The sequence below is a fragment of the Rhizopus delemar genome, genomic scaffold (assembly GCF_000149305.1).
Source record: "Rhizopus delemar RA 99-880 supercont3.12 genomic scaffold, whole genome shotgun sequence".
Lineage (NCBI taxonomy): Eukaryota > Fungi > Mucoromycota > Mucoromycetes > Mucorales > Rhizopodaceae > Rhizopus > Rhizopus delemar.
This window is the reverse complement of record NW_027137838.1, coordinates 55,900-83,575: the sequence shown is the minus strand read 5'-3', so window position 1 is coordinate 83,575 and position 27,676 is coordinate 55,900. Positions and strand designations below refer to the sequence as shown.

Here is a 27,676-nt window from a genome sequence, read left to right as displayed (position 1 = left end):
AGGAAGGTTGCTAAGCAACAGCACTGTATACATGTGGGAACATTTTAACTTTTTTTTCTCTCTTACCCAAAATAAGGGGGGGGACAAGATTTTCACAAGTAAAATCCAAGAAAGGCAAATCTACATATCTTTTGTGAGTCATTTTCTATTCTTTTTTCTATTACTGTGCATGGCTTTTAATGAAAATCATGTAATAATTCTTAAATACAGTAAGCTTCGATATATTCGAGTAATAACAAATCAGTGACAGCTGTAAAATTAACTTCACAAAAGTATTGTCCTGAGTGAAGATGAAGGTGTACCAAGTCAATTATTCTTTTATAGCAAATCTTTAAAAAATAAAGCAAAATGAAAAGCACGCTTTATCCATTTTTTGTTCTAGAAAAAAAAAAAAAAAAAAAAAAAAAAAAACTTTTTTAAGGCACGTGTATTGAGAATATAAAATGATCCTTTTTTTTACCTTTCTCCTTTTCTTTCTCTTTTCTTTCCATCTTTTTTTAATTTAATAGAATAAATGGAAAAGTTTCGTGAAGTAAATAAACAATAATATAAAAGAATGAATTTATGATAACAATACTTAAAATAGAAAATTGCTAGCATCCGTGCTGAAGCAGATGCAGCCAATGCTCGTGCTGATGAATACGAAAAGAAATACAAAGAATTAGAACAAATTCAAATGCAGCAAGAACATGAAATCATTGCACTCACAAATCAAAATAAACATCTCGAGGAAGACTTGCATACCGCTCAAGAAAAAATCGAATCTTTAAAGGCAATTGAAGAAGAAGACGATGATCTTAAAAAGGAAAACGATGCAGCACAAAGAAAGATTACGTTGTTAGAACAAGAATTAGAAAAATCAGAAAAGGCTGTTCGAGAAGCAACAAAAAAGTAAGAGATAATAGATAGTTGGAGTATGTGTGTTGACTTGTAAATAGTTTCAGAGAGGCTGATGTAAAAGCAGAGCATTTTGAACGTAAAGTTCAGCAATTAGAATCCTTATCGTTTGATCAAGAAAAGAAGGTTGAAGAATTAAAAGCAAAAATAATTGAATTACAATCTCAATTGGATGAGTTTAACGAACAATTGAATGATATTTAATAAATACACATACTCGGCATCTATTTATCCTTTTTTTATTATTATTATTATTATTTTGGTTCGCTGCAGGAAATTCTTTTCTCTTTTTCTTTTTTTTTTTTTTAATTTTTTGTAATGTCAAAGTTTGGTACAGACGAACATCCCATTGACAATAGTTATTATGAATTGCTTAATGTGTCTCCAACTGCTGAAGCACTTCAAATAAAAAAAGCTTATAGGTATTTTGTTGTATTTCTCTAAAAGCAAAGAAAAAAAAAATCATTTTATTTCCTTACAATTAAAAAAAATAAAAATAAAAATAGAAAACTTGCACTGGTAAACAACTTGCTAAAGATACAAATGAATTATGACCATGCGAGCTTACTCTTTATAGATTTATCATCCTGATAAAAATAAAGGGTCTGAAGCTGAAGAAAAGGTAATAAAAAATAAGGTAATCATTCATAACCAAACACTTACTCAGCATACACATAGTTTAAACAAATATCTGAAGCATATCAAGTCCTTTCTGATCCTCAATTACGTGCTTGCTACAACAAATATGGTAAAGACAATGAATTGGCACCTGAAGGAGGCTTTACCGACCCTCGTGAACACTTTCAACAAATGTTTGGTGGAGATGCCTTTAGAAGTAAGTTATCAAGTTGAAAAATGGAAAAAAAAAAAGAAAGCTTATCATATGATTAGATATAATCGGCGAATTGGCCGTAGGTGAAATGTTTAGTGATGCACAACAAGAGGGATTGATGGACAATGAAGGAACAACCAAGCTAAAGAATAAGGAACAGATTGAAAAGATGAAAAGATTACAACAAGAACGTATTGATAAATTAGCTGACACACTGATCCATAAGTTGAACATGTATACAGACACTAAAGGAGAACAAGACGATATTAAAAAATTCCAGGAAAGCATCAAGCATGAAGCAGAGAAATTAAAAAACGAAAGTTACGGTATCGAATTACTTCATTCTATCGGAGGTGTTTATACATTAAAGGCAAGGCATCATTTGGGTATCAAAGGTGGTGGTATGCCAAGTATCTTTGTGGGATTTAAGCAAAAGAAACATATTGTCAAGGAACTTTGGACGACTGTGAAAGTAGCTATGGATGTTCAACAAACAGCAGAATTGATATCAAAAGCTGAGCAATCTGGAATGAATGACTCTGAAAAATTAAAATTAGAAGAAGAAATTGCAACCAAAGTGAGTATTAAAAAAGAGATGACAAGCTTGGAAAAGTAGCTAAAATCCCTTGTAGACCTATAAAGCATTATGGCAAACATCCAAATTTGAGGTGGAAGCAACATTACGTTCAGTATGCGATAAAGTGCTTCAAGACAAAGGAGTGGATAGTAAAATAAGAACAAAAAGAGCAATTGCATTAAAATGGATTGGCTTTATTTACAAAAACACGGAAGCAGAGAAATCTGCTTTAGACATACAAATGAAAGCACAATAATATTTATAATATACAAAATAAAACTTTATTTAATATGTAATTCTATTATTACAAGGAAACCATATTTTGCGTCCATTATGCAAAACTCGCTGTTTTTTTATTCAGTAGAAACTCTTTTAAAACCTTTCTTAATTTACATAATCTCTGTTAATTAATGATGACCACAGTGTATAAATCTACCTATCAGTTACAATGACAGCAATATGAGCTCATATAAAAACATGGCACATCATCTCTACCACATGTTCGATCTTTTTATGTGCCTTAAAAATGCTAAAGTTCTATCTGACTTTTGGTCTATCCTATTCATTGGTGCTGCAAGTCAATATTCATCTTCAGTACGGGGTAAACCTTTGCATGTGAAGCGGGCAAGGTCCCTTGTCGACAGCCAGAAATTTATAATGCAAAATATACAGCAACACAAATAATGAGTATGCGGAAAGACCCGTAAGATGTTGTGAAAAGAACCTTGTTCATATCGTTTGTAGACTTTAAACTCCTCTTTTCTCTTTTTCTTCTTTAATAAAACATCACCCCCCTCTCTCTCTTAACATGTTGAAGCTCTTACAATCTTCTTCACCTAAGGTAGTAAGTACAATAAGACACTTTTCCTTTGACTTTGAAATTAACCTTTTATATTCTTTTTTTTTTTGACATTAGGTTTCTGTAGTCAGTAAGTCTTAAAAAAAAAAGCGCACCAACTGTTTGCAAAAAAGAAAGAAAAACTTAACTTCGCATAGAATCCAATGCCGTTAGAATGGCTGCTCGTGGTCTTCACTATTCTAAACCTGCTATGCAAGTCATGAGTACCAACCCTCTTCGCGCTAAAGAGGCCACTGTAACTATACCAACTTATTTCTATCTATCAGCATTTTAAAAGCATTTATTTAGGGACCTATTGCTAGCAAGTATCCTATCATTGACCACGAATATGATGCTGTCGTTGTGGGTGCTGGTGGTGCTGGTCTTCGTGCAGCTTTTGGTCTCGCTGAAGCTGGTTTCAACACTGCTTGTATCACAAAGCTTTTTCCTACTCGTTCTCATACTGTCGCTGCTCAAGTAAGCAAAGGAAAAAAAAATAAAGATACGAATCATAATGCGGTTTTATGTAGGGTGGTATCAATGCTGCTCTTGGTAATATGACAGAAGATGATTGGAGATGGCACATGTATGATACAGTTAAAGGCTCAGACTGGCTTGGTGATCAAGATGCTATCCACTACATGTGTCGTGAAGCCCCTCACACTGTTATTGAGCTTGAACATTATGGCGTTCCTTTCTCGAGAACCCCTGAAGGAAAGATCTATCAGCGCGCTTTCGGTGGCCAAAGTTTGAAATTTGGCAAGGGTAAGTTCTATTAAAAAGACATGCTGGAAGATCGCTCACTGTGTTGTAGGTGGTCAAGCATATCGTTGTGCTGCTGTTGCCGATCGTACCGGCCATGCCATTCTTCACACATTATACGGTCAATCCCTTCGTCACAGTACCAACTACTTTATTGAATATTTTGCACTTGATTTAATTATGGAAGATGGTGAATGTAAGGGTGTGATTGCTTTGAACATGGAAGATGGTACCCTTCACCGATTTAGATCCCACAAGACCGTGCTTGCCACCGGTGGTTACGGCCGTGCCTATTTCTCCTGTACTTCTGCCCACACCTGTACTGGTGACGGTAACGCGATGGTTGCCCGTGCTGGCCTTCCTCTTCAAGATCTGGAATTCGTACAATTCCACCCTACCGGTATCTATGGTTCTGGCTGTTTGATTACCGAGGGTTCTCGTGGTGAAGGTGGATACTTGGTCAATTCTGCCGGTGAACGTTTCATGGAACGTTATGCTCCCACTGCCAAGGACTTGGCCTCTCGCGACGTTGTTTCTCGCGCTATGACCTTGGAAATCAAGGCTGGCCGTGGTGTGGGTGCTGAAAAAGATCACATTCATCTTCAACTGCATCACCTTCCTCCCTCTGTTCTCAAGGAACGTTTGCCTGGTATCTCTGAAACAGCTGCTATTTTCGCTGGTGTAGATGTCACCAAAGAACCTATTCCTGTTTTGCCCACAGTTCACTACAATATGGGTGGTATCCCTACTCGTTACACTGGTGAAGTACTCACTGTAGATGAGCAAGGTCAAGATAAGGTTGTCCCTGGTCTTTATGCTGCTGGTGAAGCTGCCTGTGTCTCTGTACATGGCGCCAACCGTCTTGGTGCCAACTCCTTATTGGACATCGTTGTCTTTGGTCGTGCTGTTGCTCACCATATTGCTGAAACACTTGAGCCCAATACACCCTTGAAGCCCTTCGCTGCTGATGCTGGTGCTCAAACCATTGCCAACTTGGACAACCTTAGAAATGCTGAAGGACCTAAGCGAACTGCTGAGATCCGTCTCAACATGCAAAAGACTATGCAGTCTGATGCTGCTGTATTTAGAACTCAAGAGACCCTTGATGAAGGTAGAGAGATGAATGGGAGAATAAAATACTTATGATGTTTTGTAGGTCGTGTCAAGATTGATAAAGTTTGGGAATCATTCAAGGATGTTGGTGTTACTGATCGTGGTATGATTTGGAATACTGATTTAGTTGAAACCCTGGAACTTCAGAATTTATTGACTTGTGCTTCTCAAACCATGCATGCTGCTGCTGTTCGCAAAGAATCTCGTGGTGCTCACGCCCGTGATGATTATCCCGATCGTGATGATGAAAACTGGATGAAGCACACTCTTTCATGGCAAGATCAAGAAACTGGTGAAGTCAAGCTCAGTTACCGTGGTGTCACTGCCAATACCCTTGATGAAGCTGAATGTAAACCTGTTCCTCCTTTTGCTCGTGTTTATTAAGTTGTGCATTAAATTTTTTTTTAATTCCCTTTTCCTTTTCTTTTTCTTTTTTTCTTTTTTTTTTTTTTTTTGCAATGCCGTGTATAATATTCATGTACGCACTTTAAAGACAATCTATATTATGGATAATTATAATAATACGTGGCTTTCTGTTGAATTAAGGACTGCTTTTTAGGGTTTGTTATGTCCCTGTAGATAAATCAAGACAATTATATTAAAAAATAATGCCTTGTATGCATTTATCAGATTTGATAAAATAAGAAATGATATGCACAGGATTTTTCATTTGGAATTATGATTGGCCAGTTGATGAAAGCATTTGTTCAGTGGCAGTTTGTTCTGGTAAAACCAGTTGTCTAAATTAACAAATATTAAATATTTACTAATCTTCTATAGGATTAATTCACAGATATTAATATAGTGTATTAGAAAGTTAGTATACTCATGGAAGAATTAAAAACAATGGAATCATCTAATCCAGTCTACATATTGGACAAACTGAGCACCTTGGTGGAGAAGTATTTTGATCTAAGCTCTGATGAAAAAATCTCTCTCAAAAAGTTGAAAATCGAAACAATCATCTCGATTACCCAATAAAACAGACCATCCTTGAACTATATTATAAGCAATATAGAAGAGATTATTAAGGTCCTATATAAAAGCGATATTGACAATGACTTTTCTTGGAAAGACTGGGAAAGAAAAAAGCAAATGCTAGGTTAGTATTGTATTTTTATGAAATATTTGAATTTTGTGTGAGATTAATCAAGATTTTCATGTTATGTGATCTACAGTTAAGCCTTTATAATACCATTCATCATAGTCATTATACTTTAATCATTTGTTTTGTGCAACTTTAGATCATCACAATTATCAAGTCTATAAAAAAAAGAGCTTCTCATATCCAATAGTCTCTTTATATTTTACTTTATTTTCAATCGATGATAAACAATGTCTATAATACCACAGATTGAAAAAAAGATGAGGAGTTTATTCTATACAAAGACTTTTCAAATAGAGTTAGAGTAGGTATGTTTAAAGTTAATAAGACCGTTTCTTTAATATTTTGTTACAGGCTATAAACATTATTACTGATCGACAACCTATAACATGTGCAATAAAAATTTTCGAAATAAAGTAATTTTATTTTGAATTAAAGTATTATACGCTCTATTATAGACATAATTAATAGTAGCTTAATGTACAAAAGGAAAAAGAAAGACTGCTGACTTGTATCATGGCGAATAGATAATATAACTGTGCTAGAAATGAGAGTGCACATTAAAAAAAAAAAAAAAAAAAAAAAAAAAAAAAAAAAGATGAAAAGCAGCATCTATAGCATCGACAACCAGGTTTACTTTAAAAGGCAACAGCTACAAAAATCTAGCAAAACAATATTTTTTTTTTATTTTCCTAAAAGGATGAGCAGAAAGAGTAAGAGGCAAAATGTAGATTAAGCAATTTTTCACTTCTTTAATTGAAAAGAGAATGCCATCTGCCAATTCCTTTTTTTTTTCCTCTTCGGTAAGAATTGGGAAAAATAATAATAAAGAATGTGTGTGGGAACATAAGCAAGGTAGATGTGTGATTGGATTGAATAAGATTTAACTCCGTTTTCATTTTTAGTAATTAAATTTTACCCCACTTTTTTTTTTTTTTTTTTTTTTTTTTTCTTCACTTGAAAAACAACAATGGAAAGCGCTTTAGAAAACAAGCAAGATATAAATACTACAGAACAAACTATGAAAATACGCAAGAAGCCGGGTCGTAAGCCTAATCCTGCCTCGCCAGCACTTCGCAAAGCACAAAACAGAGCCGCTCAAAGAGCCTTCCGGGAACGCAAAGAACGACATATGCGTGAATTGGAAATAGCCATTAAAGAAATAAAGGAGCAAAGAGATAAATTACACACAGAAAATGAACACCTTAAGGCCGATTCAGAAATACTTCGATCAGAAAATTGGTATTTGAAAGGTATTGTGCTTACATTGCAACTTGTATGCTTTCAACACAACCTTGTCATCCCACAGCATGGGCCCTATATCAATGAACAAGCATTATCATTACTTGCACAATCAATACCAGAACCCATTTCAACCTATATTAGTGTGAATGCAAATAATAAAGCTCCCATACCAACGAAGCTATTCGGACATCGACAGACGATGCGACAGCGGGATAGATATCTTTCTACAGATTCTATTGTGGTGACTAAAGAAGGTGTTCATAATGTTTCGGAACATCAAATGGCACCAACCTTGTCTGTGCCACCCAAACCAAACACCAATGAATTTGCTTCATCAAATAGTCCGTATGAAGAAGATTACGTACATCCACTTCAATCTATACCTGATAACACCAGCATACCTCCTCTTTCTCCTATTACAGACCACGAAACAAGGGATATTCCAAGGCCAATCTTGCTAGCACAAGAGCCTGTGACCTCTAACTTGGCTGCTATACAAACACTTCGTTTAAGACTTAGACTGCAATCGTCATGCACTAAATTGGAAACTGTTCCTTATGCTATCCAACCCACCCTTCTTCAGGTAAATCCACTTACAATAAAAAAATCAAGTAAACAAGACCATAACATCTTTGTATATATGAACTAGTTGATAATTCCTCACGATCCACGTATTGACTTGGTTCCTACGCCACATATGCGCGATAGAATGATTCTGTTTAGAGACCAATTTGATTTAGACGATTGTTTCCGTTGCATTTTGAGTGGTTCCGTCTTTCACGGTGGAGATCCGGCTGTTGCTGCCAACTGGGAATTACCAGCAGAATTTTTTGGTAAATATTGGTTTTTGACAATTGATTATGACCTTCGACGTACCACCAACTATTGGAGAAGACTTCAAGGCTTGAATGATATTGACTTTAAAGGGACTGAACAAAAGAAAGGAGATGAAGAAAGTGAGCAGCAAAAGAAGCAATCTGTGTTAGAAAGACCACCTCACTTAGATTATAATGATATCTCTGCTTTATTGGGCGTTCATTTTGAAAAGATTGCTGCCATCTCACATCAACAAAAGGAGGCAGCTTCTTATGCTTCATCATTATCCTCAGATTGTTCAACCTCATCACAAACTCAATCATCACCACCTCCTGCTCATGAAGAAGATGATAACAGCGTCTCTTCCTTTGAACCTATACAGCTCACAGATGGTTGTTCTTTGTCTTACCTCAAAAAATCACAAAGAAAAAGATCAAGCGTCCATCACTATCATCCATATCAGCATTCAGAAAATACAATTAACATCGAGTCACCATCAAAACGGCATGAATTAAGACCAGAATGGGATACAATGCTAAGAGAATCAATGGATGAGGATTATGATTTGATGATGAACAACATCATTGAACCAGATAAAATTATTTAAAAAGTAACTTTTTGGTTTAAATAAATACCTTGTAATATAATATTCAAAAAGCTCATCAAACGACCTTATTCAATTAAGCAATTATATATAATAAAAAAGGAACCTTTTCATTTACTTTACCTATTTGTTTTCTTAGTCTTAATTACATTAAATGTCCAGAAATCTTCGTAAAATAATCGCTGCCGGTTTCTTTAGATAACGATAGATCGTTACTTTATAAGCTCAAGGCATTTATTCATTAATGATCTTGTTGAAAATGATCGCATACTGAAGACTATGATGGCTTTCCTAATGGCCGTCCTATCGTAATATATAGATTTAACGCTGCTGATATATGGTCTACTGATCTCTATACGAGCTTTTGGTCACAAGTACATTTGTTATGTCAATTCGTCGGTTATTTAAATAAACAATACTATGTAGTAGTAGTAATAAAATAGAGTATTCTACATTATAAACAAAATCTAGACTTTGGCTTAGGATTGATTAGTAAAGTGAGCAAGAATTACAAGTTTTTATCTTTTTATTTTAGTCATCATCCTAAACAGCCATGTCCGAGTGAGAGCAGAAAGAGAATGACATTAATCCATATTGAAAAATACTTGCAGGCAACAGCTTTATTTGTAACATTGACAAGTATGATACTGAATTTGTTTGAAAATGATTTATATAAAAAAAAAGTAATAATAAAGAAAAAAAAAAGGGGGCATTTAAAAATAAAAGGGGAGAAAAGGATATGCTATCACAAGCATGAGGAATAGAACTCCCCCTTTTTTCTACAGTAAAATATTGATAAAGTATTATAGGATTACAAAATAATGTACAAGGATATATTAATACCATTAAATGTCTTCTTTGAGACCTTGTCTATTTTTTAACTTTTTTTCTTTCATAGCCATTTCATACACTCTAAAGTAATCATACACTGGGCCTTCTTCGTTTCCTCTATCCCATCCTAGCCTTAGTGCACTTTGCATCATTCTTACAACAAAGCCTTCATACTCCATGGGTGATTTTACAAGTTGCTGATAATCATCTGCTGCAGCCTTGACAGCATTTGCTAATGATCCTTGTTGTTGAGCATCAAACAGGTATGCATTAAACTCTCGCTCATTTCTCTTTTTATCCACCAAAAACTCGCTTAACCCGCCTGCTCCAGTTGATATCACGGCTGAACCAAATGCTAGCCCTTCAACAGCTACCAATCCAAAACTTTCTGTCACACTCGGCACGTATACAAAGTCGGCAGCAGCTCGGAAATAAGAAAGCCATTGTTCTTGCTGTTTCACAGTCGTCATCAAGATCACATCTTTCTCATTGTCTTTGGCCAATTTTTCAACCCATTCAAGAGGATAATTGTTGGGTTGTCCGAGGATAGCAAACTTCATGTTGTGCTGTTGAAAGAGCTCTGTGACCTCTGCAAATGTCTCCAGACCCTTATTGTATTGGAACCGACCGACGTATAATACCAACGGTTTCTCGAGATCCTCAGGTAGCAGCTTGCTGTGAGCAATGAGAAATTCCTTGGCAAGTCTTTTGGTGTCTGACTTGGTTGATGTAGTAAAATTGAGGCCATATTGAGCTAGCTTGGGTTCCGTAAATGGATTTGTACTTGCACTCAACGCGATACCATGGCTGATACCATAAAATTGTCCTTGTTCTGCTTTCCGCAAGAGCGAATTCATCACGACTTCCTTTAAATAAAAGTCAAGATTGCCTTCCACCATGTCCTTTGCCATCTTTGTACTCACAAATGTAACGATATCAGCAGCATCAATAGCCAAGGGCGATAAAAAGGCTTTTTTGCTACCAAAGGTGTATGGAGATAAGAATTCCTTCATGTTTTGCTGTTTATTGGTCCAGAATTTATCAATATTCTCGAGAGTGTTTGTATATTGCAATTCGTCAAGGTAGTCATGCATCGTATAGACCACAGCGGGTGCAGTTGTTGTAAACTTTTGGCTTCCAAACTCCTGCATGTACTTTGCAATGTATGCATTGGTCGCTCCATGCAAATGAACCACGTCCACTCGAGGTGGAGCCACATTCACTGGTGCGAAGAGACTTTGCTCGTGCTTTGCAGTCGCTCTTGAGATCAAAAAAGTAGCAACTGCCTTGTTGAAATACTGATCTTTCCACTCTTGGGGCAGAACCCTCGGGGTAGAATAAAGCTGCGTGACTGAATTGGCATGAAAGGATTTGTGAAGTGGATAGACTCTACCAGGTCCAATCAGATAGACCCTCATTGTCTTGTTTGCACGAAGCGATTTAGATACCAGAGCGGCTTTTTCTGCTTTGGGCAGTGATTCAAAATTTGGTATTGGATTAAAGTCGTAAATCATTTGATACACTTTAAATTCCACAGATATAACCTCTCCTTGATCATTCTTGAATGTTGTAGCTAATTCGGCTGCTGACTTAATAGAATACTGCTCTTGTTTTTTTAGAAACGAATAGTAGGGCATTACCACAGTTGGCTTCACTCGGCCAGAGTAAAGCTGTGCCTGTGCTATAGCCGTCAAAGCTGTGCCCATACCACCCATTGTTGCTATTCCAAATTCTTTAGTTACATGATATACAGCAGTTCGACGTGGCAACGTAATGGATAAAGTTGAATCTAATTCACGATAGGGTACTTTGGGATAGACACGGATATCTAAAGAGCATACACGTTGGAAAAAAAAACAACAGGAGATCGCACACAACAGTTTTTTTTCTTCATACCAAACTTTATTGGATCTTCAGCCAAATGTAATAGTACTGAGCTAGTAATGAATAATATAATTTCTGTCATTGCTACTATTGCAAGAACAAATTGAATGTAGTTCCACCATCTCCATCGCCTTATTGACACAATTGATTTCTGATGTTTTGTATATCTTGTTTTCAGAATGTCTTTAGCGCGATACTTGTTATTACTATCAACTGTTACTGTACAATATTCTTGTTGTATCATAAAAAAGTAAGAAGAATAATAACAATAATAAAAAATAAACTTTTTTTTTACAATTGTTTCTGGGCTTTAAAAGCTCATTATCATTTGCGTTTGTCTCACCTTTAATTTCGTTTTTTTTTTTTTGGTAAAGTTAGGGTAGTTTAGCTATTTACATGAACTAGAACTAGCTATATACGTAATCTAATTTATATAAAAAAGGATAATATACATATAAAAGAGAAAATACCAATTACTATTTTATTAAATAAAGCGAGGTAATATAGAAAAGGGTTGAATTGGTGTAGTGGATTCTAATTCTAATGCATAAAACAAACATGCTTTTGTACGATCTAATCTTTCCGTCTTTTTATAGATTTCACCCAAAAGAAACCTATACAGATACTATATGAGATCATATCCTTTACAATCGTTAATATCACTTACCATGCTTCTGCACAATCCCAACCATTAGATTTAGTCAGATTATCTAATATACCTTCAGCCATTTGATCATTTTCTTGCAACAAATAAGATTTGGCTAATTCAAGACGACTCACAGCATGATATGGATCAATCACTAACGCCTTGTCAAAAGCAGCTTGCGTTTCTTCAATATCTTTCTTAGATACCAACAGTAGCTTTCCCAGTATACACCACACCATGGGGTTATTTGTCCAATCGACATGCTCCGCTTCCTCGACTGCCTTCTTGGCTTCATCCAGTTTACCAAGCTTTATGAAAAGTTGTGCGGTTAATAACCAAAGATCGGAAAGGATTCGTTCGGATCTTTGCCTTCTAAGGACAGCTCGTGCGCTGGGCTTTGTGGGTATATGCGAAGGTTGTAAAATGGATTGGAAGCTTGTGACAGAGGGCGAAATACTTTGCAAAGAACCAACAGAATTATTTACCTTCATATCTATTTTCCAAAATTTTAAAAAAGGAAAATTAATATCATTTTCCTTTTCTCTTACCGTATGGTTCAATGGGTAAAGATTGAATGCTTGCATTTCCATTAATAGAATTTTGAAGTGAATCAGTTCCTTTATCTTTGCGGCTTGTACTTCTGGATCCAAAAAGATGTAATCCATGATGATGATTTTTGGCACCATCAGATAAGAGACCTGTGCTAGTAATGGAAGCTTTGGATGCCAAATTGGAAGCGGATCGAGCTCTTCCAGTACGCAGAGATGGGGCTGTTAATTCATTTGATTTGGAATTATTTTCTTTACTAGCTGAACTTGAGCTTCTTTCTCTGTTATTATTTCTTCGTTGACCTTGAAGCTCACTTAGATTGCCAAATGAACCAGAGAGAACCATATCATGACAACCGCTTTGAGAAGCTTCGGGTATTACAGCTATTTTTCCAAATGAAGAAAACAGAATCTCAGAGGATGTTAACGCGGATTCAGGTCCGTTGAGAGCATACAATAACCAGGTGCGCGTCATCTGGAAGAGCATAAATTGCTCTGATTCATCATGGTCATCCTTCAACTCGATTTGCTGAAGACCAATTTCGCATGTCTTTAAGGCTTGTTTAAAGTCCCCTTGTACGGGACATGAGACAATAAGGGTAAGTAAATGCCAAGAGGGTAAGTGTGAGGAATTGACTTGTAAAGCTCGAGTAATTGATTGAATGGCTTGGCCAATGTCGTGCATCTCTGCTTGCTGTAAAGCAAGTTGATAATATGTTTCCCAAGAATGATTGTTGATTTCTAAGGATTGTTTAAGATAAGATAATGCTTTCTCATGATAGGTAGGTCGAACTTCAGGGTCAAAAGCTATGAAAGTAATGTCAATTTAAAATAAAGCAGAAAATGCAGGGCTATGCACACATACTTTGACATCCCAATAGACCATAGGCTACACCTATAGCACGATAAAGAGAAGCAGCAATATCTGCAGTAAGGTGTTGCTTGTTTTTTTGATATAATTCCTTTGCAATCTCTGCCATCTCTACAGCCTCCACACTTTTTGCCAAGTCATTACAGTACATTTTAATAGCAGACATCAAGACCTGTAACATATTTGGTATTTTTTCACCCTCTACGTTCTTTATATCACCAATTGAATCATGCTCGCCTTTTGTATTCTCATCTGATAAGTCAGGTCTGGCTGTTGGAATAGCCATACTAATTCCCTGTTGATCGATAGCAAGTGCATTTCCATGTTTATGTGCTTCTTCCCACCCATAAGAGATCAATCCCACCAAGTATAAATAAGATCTCAATGCATATTCTGCTTCTTCATACTCACCCAACTGATAAAGGGCATGGAATAAGTGACGAGTGATACTAGGTGAATTGAACGTACGCTGTGATGCACGATCAAGAACCTCTTTAAAGCCTCGCAGATCCTGTGTGGTAGTGCCAATCAATTCAAAATCACTGGCCAATTGATCCACAAAATCCAAGACTGACTTGTTTATCTGACCTGCCTTTGGCATCGGGACCTGTTGGTAAAGCATCTTTTCATAAACTGTGTGTAGTTGGGACTGTTCTATGATAAACATTTGCCTTTCATCGTCATCAGGTGCACATCCTGCAGGTAGTATATAGCGACCATTGCGGTAGATATTGGAAGTAAAGCGTATAGCATGACGTGTGAGTGTCATACGCTTTTCAATACGCCAATGGGTAGGTTGGGTGGTTGTGATTTTTTGATATTGACGTATAAGTTCGAGTAAAGAAGATGTTTTCATTATTTCCCTATCACAGACAATACATGTCAACCTTTAGTTATACTTCTGCTCCCCTTTTTAATTTACTCGTTTCCCAATCCAAGCAACACGGCTCTGTAAAGGGCTGTTTCGGACCATTCAGCCCATAATCTACATTTCATGCTTGAATATTCAGCAATTAAACTTTCTACTCCTTCATAGGTTTGGACAGCATTTACAATATCACCAATCAGTTCATAACAAATTGCTTTTTTTTTTTGAGTATTTAATAGTGACCTTATATGCCTTATTTTTATTACCTTTAATAGCCCTTGCCTGCAAAAACAAGACTAACCCATACCCTTGACTTACTTCATCGTTTATAAAAGAAACAGTTTGTATAACTTCTAAAGCTTTTTCATACTCTCCGCTCTCATAATGAGAACGTGCCAATATAATAGTGGCAAACTACAGGCATACAAGTTAATGCCCAACTTCTTTTCTTCTCCTTCTTCGCTGTTGTTTATATATATACCTCTTTTTGGATGGCAAATGTATTGTTAGGATCAACAAATTGGATAGCATTCCTTAATTGCTGTTGAACCAATTTCACTTGTTCAGGTTCAAATCTATCTTCCATGCCAACCTTTCCGGGTTCATCGTCTTGATAATTATTTGGTTTATTGGCACAAAGTTGGGATAAGTTTGCTTCAGCTAAAATGGTTTGTTCAAGTACTTTGGAAGATATTAGCAAAAATGAGGGAAATCTCGTGTTTTCAACTCTTTTTTTTTACTTGTTCCTTCCGAGTTGTATTTCTTATATCTTCTTGCCAGCTCTGGTATGGCACTCCAGTTTCCATTACAGCGAGCTGTATCTATGTCTTTACTAATTTGTACTAATTTTGCTGAGGTCATGTATGAAAAATAAAAATAAAATAAAATAAAAAACGATGGGAAAGGATAGAGGAGTGAAAACAAAAAAAAAAAAAAAAAGTGTAGAATAAAGTGCTTTATTTCCATAATAGTTTACAGTTTTTCTGCTTAAGTCACACAAAGAGTACAGGAATAGATATTGCTATGTTCATTATTTCTCTCTTTTATTGACATTCAATGTAAAATTACTTTAGAAAAGAGCAATAAAGACGAACTATACACTAAGAGGTAAGGCATACACATTGTGTTATAGATTTTGATCAAAGGACCTCCTCAATAGGTTAATATGATAACAAATTAAAGACTTCCGACAAAATTGACATGCTCCGTGTACAACGCAATTCAATCATACACACGCGTATAAGCCATATATTTGCTGGACTGAACATGATTTGATTAAAAATCATTTGAGCAAGACAGAAATTGATTATTTATAAAGAAATATTTACTGGTAAGGATGATGAAGTATGAACACATCTATGAAATAAACACTTTTCGAGTAAACAAAAAAAAAACCTAAACTGATTTATAAGCATATGTTTTGCTTTGATTTATTATAGTTCAATATATGCTCATCCAATTCATTATTTTAAACTAATTTTCTGTGAAGTTTTTATTTGGCTTTCATGTACACTATGCCTACATAAATCATATAAAAATATTCAGTTGTCTTAATTAGTTATGAAAGAGAGTGTTAGACATGTAATCATCAATCGCTTTTTGAGCATTCTACCCAAGTTTAATTGAAATGACCTTTTATGAATTATCCAAGTATGTATAAAAAGCATGTGTTTACCATTCATGTATACATGCGCATACGTTTATTATAAAATAATTATTTTTTGAACCCTTTTTTTTATTCTTTTTGTTTTATTAAATACAATATTAAAGCTTTAAGCGTGAAGGTGAGATTGAGATTGAGAAAGAGTGAATGCGCTATAAAGGCGTGCTGTGAGTATATGTGTATGTATATGTGTATAGGTGTGTTTTTGTTGCATTGTTATGTAATGTGATATTTCTGCTTTAATTGTCCAAGCTCTTGTTTTAACTGTGCTAATTCATTTTCATTCACATAAATTCTATGATGTAAAGTGCCAATATAATCAATTGCTATAAACACAAGCATCAATTTCCACATTTAAATAGAATAATTATGCTGTGTTACATTACATTTACTCAAGATTTCCCATTTGCTGGTCTTTAAAGATCTATCTAATGGAAGTGTTTTTTTTAGTTCATCAAATAAATCCTTCATTTCTTGTCTTCTTTTCCTTTCTGCTAATTTATGACTTGTTCTTAATTCTGGACTTCTGGCATATCGACCTCTTACGGATATGTCATTCTAAAATAAAGGTTAAAAAGAATACTTTTCATATTAGAATGATTTACAAGTGAAGATGAGGATGAAGATATTGAGGAGGTTGAGGCTCTTCTTGATCCACCGTTCTCTTCATCTAATATTAATTCTGCAATTCGATTACCGGTCGTACTGTCTCGACGAATTAAGGAATTTCGACGCATCGTGTCCTCTTGATAAAAATAATGTGATTGATTGGGATGACAATAAGGTGGCGTAGAAGGTGCAGAATAAGGCGAACAGAATGGACCTTTGTTTGTATGATCTGGTTCAATAATATTAGCAATCGAATGACGTCTTTGAAAAATTTGCTCAGTAGGATCAATGACTCTTTTAAGTAAGGGATTATTATCCTTAAATGACATGTTTGAAAGTCTACTACGAATTTGCTCATCTCCTGTGTTATTGGTAGGATTGGCTATTGTTTCAAGTGAAGGCAGTTGTCTGGTAACAAAATATTCTTTTTCATATTAGTGTCAAGATATAAAACATTATCTTTTTTTTATGTTTATTACTTTCTACTGCTATATTCTCAGGAGTAGTCTGTTGTATAGTAGAGTTTTGTATTCTTTGAGATGAAGACATTTTGAATGAAATGGAAAGGAAAGAAAAAAAAAAAGACTTATATTTTTCTTGTGCAAAGTTTTTTTTTTGGGTTACACTGTTAAAAATCTCAGCATGATTTGTGCAATTTCGCTTAATGATGGTAGTTCTACTTTTTTTTTTTATTTCTTCTTTGACTATTATCCAAGAAGGATTCTGTATTAAAGAAAAAAATTATCTTTAATCCGTTTAATAAACAAGCTTACAATTAATGCTGACATTCAATACGTTGTCTACTTTCCAATAATTTGTATTGTATTAAAATTGAACAAAAAGAAGCATTGTAGTCAAAATAAATAGTATAATCATTTGGTGTTCACTGTATTAGAAATAATGCATGTCCTTTATACAAGTAAAAGTAAGTTCATGCAGACCTACATTTGACAGGGTCTAAAAAAAAAGCTTTTATTAAAAAAGTATGCGCAAGGAGGACCATCCAAGGGTGTACGTAGGAGCTTATTTAAAAAAATAGTACTTTAAGCCTTTTTTTTTATTTATTTATCGTCGCTTAGAGAAAAAAAGGAAGGGAAGAATCTTATTTTAGAAATCGATGATGAATTGCGGCACCAACTGCTACAGTAGCAGCAGCAACTGTTAGCCAATGTATATGGCTCAATCTATCATTTCGAACACTTGCTTTTTCTTTTGGAGTAGTAAACGTATCTTTCTGAGGTTTAAAAAAAGTAACTTCGAGTTTTCCTGCATCAGAAAGATCTTGAATTTCATCAAATAATGCAATGTTCAATTCAAATGACTTTACAGCTTCAGTAACAATAAGATCTACAACAAGTTAGAATCACTCTCTACACTTTGTTTATGCAACTTTTTACCTCGAGTTACTGCATTCACCTTGGCAGAGTCAAGACGTTCACGATAAAAGTTTTTGAATTCAGCTTGATTCCCTAAATTATTAAAATAATAAAAATTCAATCCTTCTGAAGAGTCCCAAGTAGTATCATCATAATGAAGAATGTGCTTCTTTAAGCGTTTAGAAAGGATTTGACCACCTTTAAAGGAAATGAGTTTCCAAAAAGAAAAATACTAAAGTTTTATACCGCTCAAATCACCGAGATATCTTGAATAACTGTGAGCAATCAAAAGCGCAGGGTTTACGTTGCATGCGTCTTTCATGGCTTTCACATAACTTTTAACTGCTGGTGTCATCGTTTGTGGGTTTGTTAATGCTGCGGCTCGTTCTGGACCATAAAAAAATGCTAAATCTAATGAATATGAAATTTATTAAATGTTCTTCCTTAGACTTTTATATAAATACCTTTTTCAAGGGCTTCTTTTCTATTTAATTCTCTTGGGAAATAAATAAGCTTTACAGCTGGATGATCTTTGTACTCTTCGAGTAAAGACTCCATATATCTACATCAGAAAAAATGTATGTGAGCGATTAGAATATTAAAATAGTTGAATGATCTTTACAAGTAAACAAAATAAAGAGAATTAATGTATCGACCGTATTCATCAGCACTGATGTCTCCTCTAAGGAAACGTCTAAGTAAAGATTTGATGTTAGCTATCAAAAACAATGCTTTACTCTCTCTTTTTACTTTGTAAATACACTAGTTTCAGCAGCTTTATGTACAACCTTTGTTCCTTCTCGCATAGCCGAAGCCAATTGAGGATTTTCAAGAATATCTGACTGTGTTCCTGTTATTTTTTGTTGCTGATCTTGTTCAAATTGTGACTTTTGGAGGAATTGATTTAATGATTCTACCAGAGTCACACCTTCGTCACAAGAAGGAAGCTCTTTCAAAAATTAGTCAGATTTGAGGTCTCGTGCATATGTTGTGTGTATACCTGGTATGGTCAAAATAGGGTGATCTTTTGGTATTTGTATCATTAATGCCGTGATCTCTTCCTTTGACCTACTTGAAAAGGGACACCCTAGACAAAAATGCATATTAGAAAAAAGAGTTTCTGTAGTATTGTTTTTAAAGATAAAAACCTTGCATAAAAGCAGGACTATAATAATATATGTTAATAATAGATAATACAAAAAGCAAAAAAAAAAAAAAATCTTTGGGTTTTACCAACGAGAAGCTTCTCCTCGATTAACAGCAAGTGAATTTAGCTCTTCAAGATCAGAATAGGGACATCCTTTTGAGAAAGCTGGACAAAGTCGTTTCAGTTTTTCAAAGTTATTTAATGTATCAAGCTCTGAACTAGGAGGTACAATAGCAGACATGGTAGTAGACATCGTTTAAGATAAAAAGACAAAAGAAAAGAAAGCAAAAGATAACATTGCGAAAAGTATCTCTTTGTACTTTATTTTGAAAGACCGAATACTTCAATATTTCGCCCTTTTCTCTTCAACTAAACCTCAAGTGATATATAGTTTTACCGTTTCATTCACAATATTGTTTTCATAAGCATTTAGATCTAACCAAATGGTCTTTCACCATTTATTATACGCATGAAATCCAAATCACCGTTATTTTTGACAACATTGGACATGTGAAGCCCATTTTATCGACTATAATATGTTATCAAAAATACTTATTTTCTTCTCTTCGGGAAATTCCATATAGAATTTTGCGAAGAGAAAAGTATAGTACCGCTCACGCCACACTTCCTTTTAACCTGAAAATCTGAGAACAGTGTACCCTTTTTAGTCTTGTCAAATCAAAAGCTTTGAGTTATTCTTCTTTTTCTTCTATTAGTTCTAATACCCTTTCTTATTTATAATAATTCTTTCAATCAGATAGTAACTGAATGCATAAGTAATGATTTTAAACTGTAAACTACAAATTCGTGGTACCCACGAGTTTTTTTATACAGGGGACAAATGAAAAAGATCTGATAAAAATTTTATCAGATCTTATGTGACTTGTATCCAACAGTTATCTGATTTAAATAAAGTAAAACTTTATTTGATAATTCATTAAACAAACAAAAAATTATTCTTATACGGAAATTATTATCCATCCTATAAGCATATATACTTTTAATAATACAACAAACTGTTTTCTTATATAAAAACATACTTATATACAAAGCGGATCTTTATTTTTTCTTTTTTTTTCTTTTTTTCACATGATGCGATCAAACAAAACGATCATTGGTGCCGTGTTTGGATACAACATAGTTTTTCTTTTTTTTTATCTATAATTTCTAAATACAGCCATTTTATTAAGTAAATATAGCAAAGCTTATAGTTTAGATTAGATTTCATATCCATATCTATATATATATTTTTGTAGAAGGAGGATTTTAAGTGTCGCAAGGCGTACACCGTGGTAAGCGGTAAATAAAGTACAGTCAGTTTTTTGTTATTTTTGTTTCGCAATCCATGCTAAGTTTGATAATGCCAAAGTGACCTGAGGTAGAGAACTGAGAGGAAACACCCTGTGGATTAGCCTTGTAGTAAAAGACTATTGTTTTCTTTGTGAATCTTGAGGATTTGCCTAGTGGCTCTTGCTACTACTTCCTGAGGCCAGAATTGATGGTCTTCAAAAATAAATTTCCAGTGAAGTTGCCATAGAGAGAGCAGCACAGATTTCATATATGATTTACGACATATAAGTATACACTGTTTCCCGGAATAGATGTCGCGTTCACCTGTCGCTTTTTGTATATTGTATTATAAACTTTTTATAAATGCGACTTTTTTTTTTTGTAAAAGGAAATTTTTGTTAGGTGCCGCAAAGCGTGCACCATTGTAAGCGGTATACATGCGACTTTACTTTTCGAAAATGATGTATTGGATTTTGCTTTCAACTTTGCGGATTTTATTTTTTATTTTGCAGGTAGTCATTTATATTTTGCGTACTTTCTTTCATCTATCAAATATGCCCAACAATGACGTTCCAGACGAGTATATGCACTGCTTCAGCATCACTGATGAAATTCCAAAGTACGAGCCTATGGAAATTGAACAAGAAGCCGTCGATCTCTTCGAAACAGTAAATCTTGAGTGGCATTATTGGGAAAACACCGAATCTTCTACAAAGAAACCCGAGCCAAGCTTGAGAAAGCTGTTAGAATTTGCAGGTTATCAAATATCTCAAGAAGAAGCAGAGATGAGGCAACAAAGCAAAACTGAACAGCTTAAGTAAGCTAGTGCTGAAGTCGAAAATAGCACGGTTAAGCCAAAAAAAAAAAAAAGACAGGCAAAAGTTAGAGGTCCATACAGATCATATCCCCCTAAGCAAATACAGGGGCTGTTGGATCTTGTTATTGAGCAAGGCCTCTCGACATGTAAGGCTGGACTTATTGTAGGTACTGTTGAAAGAACTGCTCAGCACTATGTCAAGCAGTATAAAGACGACGAAGAAAATTCTTTTCCAGGCCAAAGAAAGCGAACTCAAAGGATAGGAAAGCTTGAGCCATGCCATACAGAGTTCCTTTGTAGCTTTTTTGTCAAGAGACCTGAGGCAGTGCTTTGGCAAGCAAGGGATGCATTGCTTGACAAGTATTCCCAAATTGGGTCAATTAATCTGTCAAGTCTTCACAGGCATCTTGTTCTTCATGACTCGTTGACTTTTAAGAAGTTAGAGCTTGTAGTAGCAGCAAGAACGACTCAAAGAACTTTGGAGTTGAGAAGGAAAAGAGTATTAGAATGACAGAAGGATAGCAGCATGCATTGGAGCCAAAACTATGTTTTTATTGGTGAGGCAGGTTTCAACATGCACATTCGCAGGAAATTTGGGTGAATAAAAAAGGGCATGCCAGTCAAATCTGTTATACCTTCAAACAGAGGAGTTACAGTGACTATCATTGGGGTAATTTGCGAGAAAGTTGTTGTTGAGCTTACGCTTCGTAAACCAAAGGCTGTTCAAAAGAAAAACTGCACAACGAAGAAGCGTAAGAGGGATAACGGAAAGGCTGGCGAAGTTGAGGTGAGTGCTCGAGTGGGTACACGAAGCGAGCACTGCTTAGATTTCTTGAGTTCCCTTATGGATGCTTTAGACCAATTCAAGATGCAGGACTGTTATCTTGTTATGGATAATGCTGCTATCCATAAGGTCGATGAGATTCAAGAGCTGATGACATCAAGAGGCTACAAGATTGCATACCTTCCTCCTTACTCGTCTTTTTTGAACCCCATTGAGTCGTTTTGGTCGAAGATCAAAGGAAATATTCGAAGGGATTGCCTTAATGCCAATGACAATCTCAGTGCTAGAATCACTGAATCTGCCAAGAAGGTTACTCAACAAGACAGCGTGAATTGGATAATCCTTTCACAATCCTTCTTTGATAGATGCTTAGCCCTTGAGCCAATGCTTTACGTTTATAAATTTATACACAAACTACAAATGACTACCCACAAAATAAAAAATAAAATCCGCAAAAAAAATGTCGATCTATTTACGACAAAGCGGTTTGGTTGGATAAAAAAGAAGTAACCAATCATTCTGCTTAGTTAGAAGCTTCTTCCAAAAATCGAAATCAAACTTGCACATAAGACCTCATTTTACTTGATCTAGCTTTGGATATCTTCAAAAATTTGTCCAAAAAACCTATTGAGTTAAGATAGTGTCTTGCTTCTTGCGTCAAAAAAGTAAAAAATGAAAAGCTTACAGAATGAATTGTGCGTATGTAAACCCTTTTGACTATTACCAGCAATTGTCTATTCATTAGTAATGAGCAAAAAAATTAAAAAGCAAAGATCAAAGATATGCTATGCTAGCAGTAGAAGCCTTCTATCTTTTCTTTCATTTTGAGATCTCAGACTAGAAGCAGAGATTATTCTTTGGAAGCGAAAATACAATAAAGGCAGATGTAGTTTTGATAGGGTATGAGATTACTACGTAAGACCCCACTCATTCGAAAGATAAAGGTACATACTCGAAAAAATTGCTTTTGTCACTTTGACTAAAAATAATTGTCATGATTAGTCAATTAACATTGCCAATAGCTTCGTGTCCTAGTCTTTTATTATTCTTTCTTTTTTTTCCTTATAAGAATATAACATAATGAGTCATACTTTTTTATAAAGATGGACAGGACAGTTTGTAATGCAGAAAGTGAAAAATTTAGGATCCGATGGAAGACATTATAACAGATATCAATGATCCCAATGTTGTTCTCGAAACAATTACTACCCGGTAAGCTTATTTGAACGTTATGCACCCTGAAAGAAGTGTTGAAAAAACTTTAGCTAAAAACTAACCGAAAACTAGTGAGCGAAGTCATCAGTAAAATCATACAACACTTCTAGCGATTTTACCAGAGAATCATGTATTGATCAAATACTCGAAAATCCTCAAGAGCATGGAATAGTGGCTAAGATTGCAAGAGAGTTAAATGTTAACTACCGCACTACATTAAGATGGTGGAATTATTACAAAAAAACAGAAGTACATACTTATGACTGTAGTTAAGTGGAGTTATACCAATTCGGAAGTCTGCCTAGCAACACAACTAAAAAGTCCATGGTCATAGTAATAGAAGGGACAACAATACCTATTTGAAGATTGTAGATAAATTGGCATCTTGCTTTAATTGACGAGAAACAATGACAATTGCCAAAAAGTGGAGGGGGAGGGGGACCAGTTAACAAAGGCACAGCTAGACGGTATATTTTGGTTCTTTGTCCTTTACGAAAACAACAAAGTTCTTCCGCCAACACAATAGTTGTTAGTTTAATTGAAAAGCTTTCCTACAATATATATTATTAGAAAAAAAAAAAAAAAAAAAAAAAAAAACTATTCCATATCATTTAAATTATTCGGACTCATTCATATGAACAAAGCTACTTACACCTGTTTGCTACTATGATGAAGCAACAAGATACTAAAAAGTAATCTTACCACTTGCATGATAGGATTTGTCGCAGCCAAGGAAAGCTGGCAAGCTCTCAGGTATAAGCTAGAGATGGAGTAATGTTATACCTTAATGGAATCCTTCAGTATAAGATTACCCCTCTTTTATCCTTTTTATCGGAATAATCTCCTATTGCTTTTGCTTTGTTCTATCATTGAGTTCTTATACCTGTTTGCTACTACGATGAAGCAATAAGATACCAAAAAGTAATCTTACCACTTGCATGATAGGATTTGTCGCAGCCAAGGAAAGCTGGCAAGCTCTCAGGTATAAGCTAGAGATGGAGTAATGTTATACCTTAATGGAATCCTTCAGTATAAGATTACCCCTCTTTTATCCTTTTTATCGAAATAATCTCTGTGAGCAATGACAATTAGGAGAAATAAAAAAGTATCCACCATATACGAAAAATAAATAAAAGTTTTTTTTTTTTTTTTGGAAAGGAAATCGCCCTAAACCAATCACATTTTCTTGGTGACGTAGTTTCAATTTCTCGAATCATACTGGTGCTTTAATCTTCACTTCATGCTCTCTCTCCTTTATCAAAAACGTTGTGCTCCAAAGATAATCATTGTATAGCAGCCAAGAATTATTAACGATTGATAGTGTGGGTATATGGAAATGTAGACTTATTAATATGTATGTATATCTACCAAAATAGACTGGTGAATGAGGGGCTGTCGTATCCCAATATACTTTAAACATGATTCATATTCAATTTATAAGAAATCAGAGTAATGAATGCTTTACAAAGATTTATTACAGTCTTTTCTCTATTATTCAGCCATAATTAATTCCACTCCTTTAACTCAATGCAAGTTTTTAATATAACTCCTGATGCAATGCGACATAAACGAAAAATCAGAGCTACTTAAGAAATAATTATAAAACAGTCCACTTGCATAACCAGAAACAGATATTTACATTAAAATTTATTCACACTAGATCTACAGTTATAATTAACTTAAGTATCTTGAAAAGGATTTAATTAAGCCTCCATGAAAAGAATATAAATACCAGATATTATAATATTAAATAAAGATAACCTTTTCAGTCTCGTTGAATTTTATAGTCTTTTTATTCTTACGAGTTAACACAGGGGCAAGTGCTTAAATTAAATTATGAAACATCTGCATAATAACAAATGATACTTAGTCATGTACACCATGCTGTGGTCGTTTCGCCATCCGCATAGTACATATATTAATATCTACACTGTGAAAAGTATATAAACTCTGGACATATATTATTAAATAAAGTCATGTATATAATTTTGAATCCTATTGAAATCTCCACTTTATTTTTGCAAACAAAACAAAAAATGTCATGTCCACAAGCGTACTTCAACAAAAATATCGAGATCAAAGCAAGTGTGGAGAATCGTGAGTTTTTTTCAAGAAATTTTGTCAACAAGTGGACTTTCAGAGACTATCTAATATGGACTGGTGACACTTCCCTTGGAAGTATAAAGACACATTACAGGAATTATAAGAATAGTTTGATCTCTTTATCAAAGAGACAAGGAATGGATCGTGATCTTTGCATATACGTCGCTAACTTGATGAAAAAGGTGAAATGAAAAATAATAAAATAATGTATTGTGCTTTATATACTTACACCATTCTTAACAATGTAGTCTTCAGATCTCGAGCTAAAACAGTTGCGTGAGGAGCTGAACGAGAAGCCTGATGACACAGTGGAAGGAAGTGTCAATATCATTAACTCAGTAGTAACCGATTCGAACATAATTTCAGCCCAAAGCAACTCAGCTGTATCAGTTAAGCCACCAAAGGTATTTATATATTGCTTAATACGTAGATACGTAGTTATATAATTAATGTTAATGTCTATTTCATATATATATATATATATATATATATATATATAGCGAATAAGAGAATCATTGCCATCAACAGGTGAATAAATTAATTCTTATGCGTCCTGTAAAAAAGGCATGATGGTTCGTACTAACCTTATGTTTCAATATGTATAAATGATAGGCAACGCTGTAACCGTAAAGAAAAATAAAGAGTCATACTCCTTAATAAAGCCTATTACACCCAATGTCTCTTTTTCTTTGGACAGCCCTTGTTTTGATGAAGATACCAGAGCTAAAGTTGTTGAAGTTGCTCATATTAAAATAAGCAAGGACTGCATTTGTGAAAACCAGTCATTAGTAAATGAATATCTAGAGAATATGAAAGAATCGAAAGCAATGTCTTGCATCAAACGCCTCCCAGCAGCTCTAGCTTTTCTAAGTGCCGCATTGGATCAAGACCTTGAAACACTCTTAGCTTGGTTAGGTACCAATGGATTCAACGATCAACATTCCAAAGAAGAAAAAAAGGCGATACTATTTATTCGCCTGGTATTGACTGACTTTTACGCAAATTGTATGAAGCCTCCGTTAGTAAATACAGTAAACGAAAGAACTCCTTTTGTTGAGTACTTGATACCCGTATTTAAATACTATAGTGCAGTTTATCAAGATATCAATTTCCAATGGTAAGACTTGTTATATATATGGTGTCAATTATATGGTCATATTGGCTCAATAGATTACTTTCATCTTAGGTGCGAAAAAGGTCTGAAAGGTAACAGTTGCCTCAAATATTTCAATTTAGAGGAAAAAGGGAAAAAACGCCTCGCCGATGGTATTGGTTATGTGGTTGCTGATAACACTGAGCGTATGTTAATCGAATCATCGGGGTAAGCTTTCTAATAATGTTATTATATTATATAGTGAATGTATATTAATATACAAAACTTGAAATCAGAGAGGATAATGAAGAACATAAAAAAGAGGATACAATCAAGCTACTGGAATGTAGTATACGAGCTCTCAAGATGGAAATGGAAAAAATGAAATCTATTTCTTTTGCTACATATAAAAAAAGGAAGTATTTCAGTTACCTTTATGCCAATGATAAGTTGACGATGCTGATAACTTCGGTTATAGACAAAAACCATTGGGGATTTGTTTATGCAAGAGAAGCTCGTATTCCGAGAACATGGGATACCCGATTCCGTTGGTTAAAAGTATTTGATCTCATGTTATGCACTAAGGTATATTCCATAAACAATAATATTAATAAAAATAAATAAATACTCCTATATTTTAACCTAACTTACCTTTAGGATAAACTTGAAGAACAACAGGTTCTAGCAAAAGCCTTGGAAAAAGAAGAGAACGGTTGGATTGAAGTCCCACCTGGAGAATCAATTGATGACATGTTTAACAGTTAATTATTTCAACATGCTCATTAGAATATACTATCGTTTTTTTTTTCTTTAAATATATGTACACACTGTTTATAACATAGCATTGAATAAACAACTTGCTTTGATAAGACACTTCAAATTAAAAAATATTATCTTAAGCGGACAGACTGATTTAAATAAGAATTTGCATCATTTTTTACTTCTATTTTATCTTATTTTCTTGATCAACCTTATTTGTTTTTATCTAGTAAAACATCCAGGCTTATAGCCATTTACCGCTTTTTTTTTTTTTTTTTTTTTTTTTTTTTTTTTTTTTTGTTTCTACTGACTCTCTAAGTCCTCTTAACAAATCTTATCTTTTCTTAGACATGCAAAATCGTTGAAATAAATAAGATTAATAG

General features: G+C 34.5%; 12 protein-coding genes across 12 annotated transcripts; 7 read left to right on the top strand and 5 right to left on the bottom strand.

Moving 5' to 3' along the window:
• Window positions 1-514: 514 nt before the first annotated feature.
• Window positions 515-2,562, top strand: RO3G_13322 (uncharacterized protein; the record flags this gene model as incomplete). Its single annotated transcript, XM_067667906.1, has 8 exons — window positions 515-532; window positions 587-891; window positions 939-1,073; window positions 1,257-1,329; window positions 1,475-1,519; window positions 1,576-1,732; window positions 1,789-2,306; window positions 2,362-2,562. 8 exons carry the CDS (start codon window positions 515-517, stop codon window positions 2,560-2,562), a joined length of 1,452 nt encoding a protein of 483 aa, XP_067524007.1.
• Window positions 2,563-3,114: 552 nt separating this feature from the next.
• RO3G_13321 (succinate dehydrogenase [ubiquinone] flavoprotein subunit 1) lies at window positions 3,115-5,403 on the top strand (the record flags this gene model as incomplete). The annotated part of the gene is made up of 7 exons (XM_067667905.1): window positions 3,115-3,150; window positions 3,223-3,235; window positions 3,303-3,400; window positions 3,454-3,621; window positions 3,675-3,909; window positions 3,959-5,017; window positions 5,063-5,403. 7 exons carry the CDS (start codon window positions 3,115-3,117, stop codon window positions 5,401-5,403), a joined length of 1,950 nt encoding a protein of 649 aa, XP_067524006.1.
• Window positions 5,404-7,094: 1,691 nt separating this feature from the next.
• RO3G_13320 (uncharacterized protein) lies at window positions 7,095-8,792 on the top strand (the record flags this gene model as incomplete). Its single annotated transcript, XM_067667904.1, has 2 exons — window positions 7,095-7,952; window positions 8,019-8,792. 2 exons carry the CDS (start codon window positions 7,095-7,097, stop codon window positions 8,790-8,792), a joined length of 1,632 nt encoding a protein of 543 aa, XP_067524005.1.
• An 842-nt stretch (window positions 8,793-9,634) lies between these two features.
• Window positions 9,635-11,335, bottom strand: RO3G_13319 (uncharacterized protein; the record flags this gene model as incomplete). The annotated part of the gene is made up of 1 exon (XM_067667903.1): window positions 9,635-11,335. One exon carries the CDS (start codon window positions 11,333-11,335, stop codon window positions 9,635-9,637), a length of 1,701 nt encoding a protein of 566 aa, XP_067524004.1.
• A 653-nt stretch (window positions 11,336-11,988) lies between these two features.
• RO3G_13318 (uncharacterized protein) lies at window positions 11,989-14,338 on the bottom strand (the record flags this gene model as incomplete). Its single annotated transcript, XM_067667902.1, has 4 exons — window positions 11,989-12,118; window positions 12,172-12,643; window positions 12,699-13,505; window positions 13,564-14,338. 4 exons carry the CDS (start codon window positions 14,336-14,338, stop codon window positions 11,989-11,991), a joined length of 2,184 nt encoding a protein of 727 aa, XP_067524003.1.
• A 1,978-nt stretch (window positions 14,339-16,316) lies between these two features.
• RO3G_13317 (uncharacterized protein) lies at window positions 16,317-17,258 on the bottom strand (the record flags this gene model as incomplete). Its single annotated transcript, XM_067667901.1, has 4 exons — window positions 16,317-16,426; window positions 16,487-16,658; window positions 16,706-17,133; window positions 17,189-17,258. 4 exons carry the CDS (start codon window positions 17,256-17,258, stop codon window positions 16,317-16,319), a joined length of 780 nt encoding a protein of 259 aa, XP_067524002.1.
• A 553-nt stretch (window positions 17,259-17,811) lies between these two features.
• On the bottom strand, window positions 17,812-19,485 carry RO3G_13316 (uncharacterized protein; the record flags this gene model as incomplete). Its single annotated transcript, XM_067667900.1, has 9 exons — window positions 17,812-18,056; window positions 18,107-18,283; window positions 18,332-18,496; window positions 18,550-18,647; window positions 18,708-18,779; window positions 18,836-19,034; window positions 19,086-19,172; window positions 19,234-19,250; window positions 19,319-19,485. 9 exons carry the CDS (start codon window positions 19,483-19,485, stop codon window positions 17,812-17,814), a joined length of 1,227 nt encoding a protein of 408 aa, XP_067524001.1.
• Window positions 19,486-21,076: 1,591 nt separating this feature from the next.
• Window positions 21,077-21,343, top strand: RO3G_13315 (uncharacterized protein; the record flags this gene model as incomplete). The annotated part of the gene is made up of 1 exon (XM_067667899.1): window positions 21,077-21,343. The coding sequence occupies one exon, from the start codon at window positions 21,077-21,079 to the stop codon at window positions 21,341-21,343; it is 267 nt and encodes an 88-aa protein (XP_067524000.1).
• A 609-nt stretch (window positions 21,344-21,952) lies between these two features.
• On the top strand, window positions 21,953-22,633 carry RO3G_13314 (uncharacterized protein; the record flags this gene model as incomplete). The annotated part of the gene is made up of 1 exon (XM_067667898.1): window positions 21,953-22,633. The coding sequence occupies one exon, from the start codon at window positions 21,953-21,955 to the stop codon at window positions 22,631-22,633; it is 681 nt and encodes a 226-aa protein (XP_067523999.1).
• A 974-nt stretch (window positions 22,634-23,607) lies between these two features.
• Window positions 23,608-24,049, bottom strand: RO3G_13313 (uncharacterized protein; the record flags this gene model as incomplete). Its single annotated transcript, XM_067667897.1, has 2 exons — window positions 23,608-23,889; window positions 24,041-24,049. The coding sequence occupies 2 exons, from the start codon at window positions 24,047-24,049 to the stop codon at window positions 23,608-23,610; spliced, it is 291 nt and encodes a 96-aa protein (XP_067523998.1).
• Window positions 24,050-25,374: 1,325 nt separating this feature from the next.
• On the top strand, window positions 25,375-25,977 carry RO3G_13312 (uncharacterized protein; the record flags this gene model as incomplete). The annotated part of the gene is made up of 3 exons (XM_067667896.1): window positions 25,375-25,623; window positions 25,690-25,845; window positions 25,942-25,977. 3 exons carry the CDS (start codon window positions 25,375-25,377, stop codon window positions 25,975-25,977), a joined length of 441 nt encoding a protein of 146 aa, XP_067523997.1.
• Window positions 25,978-26,268: 291 nt separating this feature from the next.
• RO3G_13311 (uncharacterized protein) lies at window positions 26,269-27,299 on the top strand (the record flags this gene model as incomplete). The annotated part of the gene is made up of 5 exons (XM_067667895.1): window positions 26,269-26,558; window positions 26,628-26,762; window positions 26,831-26,880; window positions 27,013-27,119; window positions 27,192-27,299. 5 exons carry the CDS (start codon window positions 26,269-26,271, stop codon window positions 27,297-27,299), a joined length of 690 nt encoding a protein of 229 aa, XP_067523996.1.
• Window positions 27,300-27,676: the final 377 nt, after the last annotated feature.